The following is a 7,312-nucleotide window of genomic DNA, read 5'->3' as shown; positions in this document are numbered from 1 at the left end:
TTCGATTTCAGTTCTTTGTAAGCTCTTTTGATTTAGGGTTGTGATCTATATCTGGTGTAAATCTCTTTGCTCATAAGGTTTGATGATTTGATTCTTCTGTCTTCTGAGTGTCTATGATTGAGTATAAAGAGGTGATTTGCTTGATTACTGTCGAAATTTGGGATCTTGTAACTGAAAAAAAATCTTGTAGGGTTTCTGTGAGATTAGCAGTTCTTCACCATAAGTAAGGATTCTGGGTTTAATGAAAAGTCTAAGACTTTGAAGTAGTTATTGAATACATGCAAGATCTTGCTTTGTTCAGAGACGGTTTGATCTTTACTTGTACAGAGTTTTCTTATTTGATTTCTTTCTTATGTGCAGATGCCGCGTGCTCTACTCAGCTTATTGATGGAGATGGTACCTTTAATGTTTCCGGGGTTGATAATTTTATCAAGGAGGTTAAACTCGAAGAATGTGGTCTTTCGTATGCGGTTGTCTCGATCATGGGTCCTCAGAGTAGTGGTATGTAATGCAAAAGCTTTTACTTCTTCTGGATCCATGTGTTTGGGGCTGATTTTGAAGTTATTGTGGTTGGATTTGCAGGGAAGAGTACGCTCTTGAATCATTTGTTTGGAACGAAATTTAGGGAAATGGATGCTTTTAGAGGAAGGTATGTCCTGCTCTGTGTATACTTTGTCGAAGAATACTTAGCTTCTAATTTTAAGCTACTTCAACCCTTGAATTTCGGGTTTTCAGGTCCCAGACGACTAAGGGTATCTGGATTGCTAGATGCGCTGGTATTGAGCCTTGCACCGTTGTGATGGATCTGGAGGGTACCGATGGGAGAGAGCGTGGAGAGGTGTGTTGCCTCGCTCCTTGTCATATTTGGTTCTTTACTATTTTGCATCAAACGCACTTAGTATAATCTTATTTTGAGCTTTTGGCACTGATTGTAAATGACTTTGATGAAGCTTGACGTGTATTAGCTCGGTTTCATACGCTGTGTTAATCTTAATAGCTCCACACAAAGAAATTGCTTTCCTGGAAAAGAATATGTGAGTGCATAATGGATTACTTACGTACGGTTTCCTTATATTTGGCTGTTAGGATGATACTGCTTTCGAGAAACAGAGTGCTCTTTTTGCACTTGCTGTCTCAGACATAGTTCTCATTAACATGTGAGTGGTCTTCTGTACTCTACTTTCTTCGATAAATAGCAGGACTTCTTTTCTATCTTTATCTTATGACATACTGGTTCCCCGATGTATAATGCAGGTGGTGTCATGATATTGGTCGGGAGCAAGCAGCAAACAAACCCTTTTGAAGACTGTGTTTCAGGTAAATTGTCTGCATCTTCTTATCAGTATGAGTTATTGCTGATCTGAAGTCTCAACACTCTTTGCTTTTCCTGCTATGCGATCAGGTTATGATGAGGTTGTTTAGTCCGCGGAAAACAACTTTGATGTTTGTCATAAGAGATAAACACGGGTATGTATTTTTTTGTTTCTCCATATAGTTAGTGGTAGCTTACATTTTGTTATTTCTTTTCTTCATCATTCTATTTTCTGGATTATAAGTTGTGGATGAATATTTGCAGACGCCATTGGAAAATAGAACCAGTGCTAAGGAAGACATTCAAAAGGTAAAATAAGAGACGTTCTTTAGCTTTTATGTGCTTTGACTATGCAATCCCTTATAGCTTGTCCATAATGCAGATCTGGGATGCAGTCCCCAAGCCTCAAGCACACAAAGAAACTCCACTTAGTGATTTCTTCAATGTACGTCTGCTTGACCATTTTATAAGAACATAGTATCATTCTTCTTCTGCTAAGAACAAGAAATGGAACTGTTTTCTTGTGTGACAGGTTGAAGTAATTGCTCTCAATAGTTACGAAGAAAAGGAAGAGCTATTCAAAGAGCAGGTTCATTCATAATAAACTCCAGGGTTACCTTAGTGAGTACTCAACAGATGGCGTTGTATGTGATACTAAAGCTTTTCCAATATTTTTTTGGTAAATGAAAGGTTGCTAATTTGAGACAACGGTTCTTCCACTCTGTCGCACCTGGTGGGCTTGCTGGTGATAGACGAGGAGTTGTCCCTGCTAATGCGTTTGCTTTTAGCGCAAAACAGATGTGGCAAGTCATCAAAGACAACAAAGACTTGGACCTTCCAGCTCACAAGGTAATTTGCTTGCTACAGGCTCTAGTTTTGTTAATGTTCCTTCTAGTCTTGTTATTTATGCGATGCCTATGCGCGCAGGTCATGGTAGCAACTGTGCGATGCGAGGAAATTGCCAATGAAAAGTTTGCTGTTTTATTGCGAATGAGGTGAATTTTCTTAATACTGCTTCACGCTTTATCCTTTTCAGTGACGTCGTTGTTAATAATCTTGTCTAAACATTGTATAGAATTGGCGTGAATTGGAAGAAGCTGTACAGTCTGGTCCTGTTTCCGGATTTGGAAAAAAGCTGAGCTCAATCCTCCAGTCTTGCTTATCAGAGTAAGATTTTCGTGCTGAATTGTCGTATGCAGTTTTATTGTGCGCCGACTTTATTGAATTTTAGGTTTCTTATGCATATATTAGATTCTAGAACAGTAGGGTTTCATTTTCATGTGTGTCCTGGTGTTTTTCATAGGTATGACACTGAGGCGACATATTTTGAAGAAGGTGTAAGATCATCCAGAGACAACAGCTGCAGAAAAACTATTGCAAGTAATGCATATACTCTTTTAACTTGTGATGTTAACTCGTGTTCTGTTGCAATCATGCGTCGCCTGATGTTAGTATTGTGCACTCATTTTCTTATTGCCTTATGCAGCTTGTTCAACCAACTTTCCAAGACTTGCTTGGACATTTGAGATCTGGAGCACTTGAAAACTTCAAGGATGCTTTCGAGAGGCCTTAAATGCGGAAGAAGGCTTTTCATCATCAGCGGACGTTTGCGCTCAGTCTTGCGTGTCTAAGTTTGATAAAGGATGTGAAGGTATAGCCTATCGTTGCTGATACTACTGAAAATATTGTGATATATGGGATATCATATTGGAAACTGAAGATTATCATACGAAATAAGTACTAAATGTTTTTTTTTTGGCAGAGGCTGTTATTGAACAAGCAAACTGGGATACATGTAAAACTCGGGAAAAGCTTCAGCGTGACATTGAGGCACACATCTCTTCTGTTCGTACTGCAAAGTTGTCTGAACTGACTACTCTGTATGAGGTAAATAGAATTCTTAAGCAGAATAAAGGCATACATATTGATCTTGATTATCTAGCACCAAACAGGTGTCAACTGCTATCTGGACCTTCCTAATAGATAATCGTCATTGCAGTCAAAACTAAATGCTGCATTATCTGGACCGGTGGAAGCTCTCCTGGATGGAGCTAATGATGAAACATGGCCAGCGATAAGAAGCTACTAAACGAGAAGGAGAATTGGCTGTCTATGGTCTCTCCGACGCATTATCTGGATTTGATATGGACGATGAAACACGGAATAAAATGCTCACTGACCTTGAGAGCTATGCACGTGGTGTTGTTGAAACCAAGGCAAAGGAAGAGGCTGGAAGAGCGTTGATGCGCATGAAGGATAGGTAACACCATTTTATTATTACTTTGTCATTATCCATAACTTCCATCTTGTACACAGCTTTCTGATTAAACAAATTTCTACACAGGTTTACTACAATCTTCAGCCATGATTCTGATTCAATGCCACGTATTTGGACTGGAAAGGAGGATATCAGAGCAATCACCAAAATGGCTCGTTCTGCAGTATGAACCCTACCTTATAGCTCCGATTCTGCGACTCGTTCAAACTTTTTCCAGATTTTGATGTTACAACCTTGTTATCTTTTTTATAGTCCTTGAAGCTATTGTCTGTTATGGCTGTTATCCGCTTGGAAGATGAACTCGACAATATTGAGAAGACACTGACTCTCGCTCTGGTCAATTCTACAAGTAACAGTGCTACCAGCAAGAGCATCAGCACAATTGATTCACTCGCTTCAAGCACTTGGGAGCAGGTGACTAAAACCTCACTCAGCATTTATAATGAAAATACAAATGGTCTTATATATCATTACCTTCTTTTTTTTATCAGGTTGCACCAGAAAAGACGTTGATCACACCTGTACAGTGTAAATCACTGTGGAGACAATTCAAAAACGAGACAGAATATACCGTTACACAGGCTATTTCTGCACAGGTACGCTTATTAAAAGTTACAAGATATGTTATTAGAACTCTCTGTTTTCATATGGTAACATTGAATTTCAGGAAGCTAACCGACGGAATAACAACTGGTTGCCACCTCCATGGGCAATCCTTGCCCTGGTAGTTCTTGGATTTAATGAGTTTATGACTCTCTTAAGGTACTCTTTACCCATTCTTTTGAATTGAGTTTGTTTTTCAGATAAAGGAGATTCTCCCCACTCACCTTTCTCTTCTTTCCTTGCTTCTCTTGTGGCAGAAATCCTCTGTGGCTCGGTGTTCTGTTCGTTGGATACCTTGTTTCCAAAGCCTTGTGGGTGCAGTTAAATATTTCAGGAGAATTCCAACATGGAGCGGTATGAGCAAGTTTCCAACATCCTTATTGCCACTGTTCTTCAAATTATTCTCATTTATAATCTCTCTGAAAAGCCAATGTTTCATCTGTGATCAATAACAGCTACCTGGACTTCTTTCCTTGTCAACCAAGTTCCTTCCAACGGTCATGAACCTCCTTAAGAAACTCGCGGAAGAAGGACAAGCTCCATCCACAAATACCAACCAGAGTTCTATGAACTCCTCAGCTTCAGCTCAATCCGATGTTACAACCAAGGAGAAAGCAGTAGCAGCAGCAGCAGCTCTGGTTCTTCTCCGGCAAAATCTGTTCCCATTGACACAAGTTCATAGAACAAAGAACTAGACAAGCTTAAGCTGTTGTTTGTCCGAGTCCACGAACCTAGACACTTAAATTTCGGTACCCTTACAAAAGGATAGCTCTCATTTTGGTGTTGATCAGAGGGGTTCACCGAGGGCCATATGTTTATGTCTCTTAAGGCATTTGTGCCTATCTTGTATGTACCTAGACATGATGCAGACAAAAAAAATATACTCCTGGTTTGTTTGCGAGTTCTGTATTAATGTGGTTTATTGTATCTGATGAAAGAATGGTGAAACGTAAAAGATTGGTTTGTTGATTGAAGGGAGTTCAGTTTCTCAGTGCTATGGTAATGCAGGGTGTTTCACTCAGTTATCAACTTGAAACATTAAAGATTGGTCTCGGACATGAACTAGGCATGAGATCAGACCAGGCATGGGGAAAGGTCTGAATAATAAATGGGCCTACATATTGGCAATTTGGGCCCAAATGATATTTGTTTCAAAGCGTGCTGTAAGCAACATTATCTGCGGAGGAGGAAGGAAGTAGGTTGGCTGGGGAAGTATGGGGAGTTGCGGCCGGAGCAGTCTGAGCTTCTTTATAGCTTCAAGGCCGTTTCATCTCCGGCAACAGTCAAGTGACCGCCTCTTGCCTTCTCTTGGCTTAACTCATCTCAACCTTAAGCGCAGGCTGTCTCTCTCCATCACTTCATTTTCCACCAAGATTCTGTCTCCTCCTCCTCCTCCTCTCTCGGACAAGGACAAGAGAAGTAATGCCCTGCCGCGTGGGGCAGGAGAAGGAGTTAAAGAAGATGCGAGGAGTAAGCTTCTTCAAGTAGTCTTGGTCTCTCCTCAGGTTAGGCTCAATCACCAAGAAACACTGAACACATAAACGTTACTACTGCATTGTTTTGGTTTGGTAGTGGCGTCTTCAGACACTTGTGGCTTATATAGATATATACTCGTTGCTCCTTCCTTTGACAGATTCCTGGAAACACAGGTTGCATTGCAAGAACATGTGCTGCTTCAGCTGTTGGACTGCATTTAGTCGGGGTGCATTCATGTTATCCCCTTATATAATTGATTCATTGTTGCCAAGTGTTTATCTGATCTCTCCTGCTTCAGCCATTAGGTTTTCAAGTGGATGACGCCAAAGTAAAGCGAGCTGGTTTGGATTATTGGCCGTATCCCCCAACCTAGTTTTAGTTTCTTCTATACACACTTAAACTATGTTCTTTTTGTTTTGGTTCCTTCCCTTGCATAAGCATATCATTTGTTACTATTAATGGTTAGAGGTTGTGAGATTCATGCCCCTTAACTTAAAGCATTTAGCTTTGTGGTTGTCAAAGCGCACAGCTCATGGGCTGAGTTTCAAGAATATTTCAGGAAACAGGTTTCTCCATCACCTCAACACTACTACTTTCAGTTCCCTGGATATGTCTGATTTGACTTGACATGTATATATGTCTATTTTTTATATTAGGAGGGAGAGAAACGGATGATAGCTTTCACCAAAAGAGGAACAAAGATACATTCAGTAAGTTGCATGTCTCCTACACCTCACTGCGTTTCTTAGCAATAGCCATTTAGAAATTAGGTAACTGAAAAATGGTTAGAAGAAAGTTGAAATGATCCATTGCATCAAGAGAGGATGGTGCTTTTGTTCTCAACTGTCACAACTTGATTGATGCAGGAATTTTCTTACAGAAGAGGTGATTACCTCCTGTTCGGGTCAGAGACAAGCGGTCTACCTCCTGAAGCGCTGTCAGACTGCAAAAGCGAGTTATATGGAGGTGGGACCATACGTATACCGATGGTGGAAACGTATGTGAGATGTTTGAATCTGTCGGTGAGTGTTGGTGTTGCTGTGTATGAAGCGTCTAGGCAACTTAACTATGAGCAAATTGAGTGTGCACCTGAAGGAGATTCTGTGAATGGTGAAGAACCATTGTTTGCAGATGATATTTTTGCCTGATGTATTGCCAAAAAAAAAAAGACTTCATCTTCAAGATAAAGACTACCTCTATCTTGGTCAATTTCTTAAGCTGATTATCTTTTTTATTATATCAAATCTCAAGTGTGGGGGGATGATAAAGTTTTCCAGTTTCGCAATTTTAGAAATAGAAGTAATCTTATTCTATTTTTTTCAATATCTGGCCTTTAAGGGTACATGGATCGAGCAACCAACAGTTATAGACTTTGCCAGACAACTCACTGACCCGAACAAGATATAAACAGTTAACAGACAGTTGTTAATGTGAACCAAACTGTTAGCAGTATAAATTATCAAATGAACTTGGGCTTAAGCCAATGGAGAAAGTGAAAGCAACAGCAGCAGCTCTGGTTCTACTTCAGAAAAATCCGTTACCATGGACACAAGCTCATAGAACGTAAGAACTAGGTAAGCTTAAGCTTTGTTTGTCCGAGAGCCCATGAACCTAGAAAGTAGAAACTTTAAAATTTCGTGTTG

General features: G+C 40.0%; 1 protein-coding gene and 1 pseudogene across 1 annotated transcript; both read left to right on the top strand.

Moving 5' to 3' along the window:
• Positions 1-263: 263 nt before the first annotated feature.
• Positions 264-5,171, top strand: LOC125580923 (annotated as a pseudogene).
• Positions 5,172-5,358: 187 nt separating this feature from the next.
• On the top strand, positions 5,359-6,992 carry LOC106389160 (putative tRNA (cytidine(34)-2'-O)-methyltransferase). Its single transcript, XM_013829354.3, has 6 exons — positions 5,359-5,698; positions 5,827-5,895; positions 5,968-6,026; positions 6,175-6,235; positions 6,326-6,379; positions 6,536-6,992. Exons 1-6 carry the CDS (start codon positions 5,408-5,410, stop codon positions 6,815-6,817), a joined length of 816 nt encoding a protein of 271 aa, XP_013684808.2. The 5' UTR covers positions 5,359-5,407; the 3' UTR covers positions 6,818-6,992.
• Positions 6,993-7,312: the final 320 nt, after the last annotated feature.

This window comes from Brassica napus, chromosome C1, assembly GCF_020379485.1.
Source record: "Brassica napus cultivar Da-Ae chromosome C1, Da-Ae, whole genome shotgun sequence".
Taxonomy (NCBI): Eukaryota; Viridiplantae; Streptophyta; class Magnoliopsida; order Brassicales; family Brassicaceae; genus Brassica; species Brassica napus.
Note: the sequence above shows the minus strand (reverse complement) of the source record. Positions and strands in the feature narration are given on the sequence as shown.

Bases quoted from the DNA above. Each gene is read 5' to 3' on its own strand.
- LOC106389160 (XM_013829354.3), top strand. From the start codon at position 5,408: ATGGGGAGTTGCGGCCGGAGCAGTCTGAGCTTCTTTATAGCTTCAAGG. The intron at 5,896-5,967 runs GTGCATTCATGT...CTCCTGCTTCAG, and splicing joins TTGGACTGCATTTAGTCGGG to CCATTAGGTTTTCAAGTGGA. The intron at 6,236-6,325 runs GTTTCTCCATCA...TTTTTATATTAG, and splicing joins AAGAATATTTCAGGAAACAG to GAGGGAGAGAAACGGATGAT.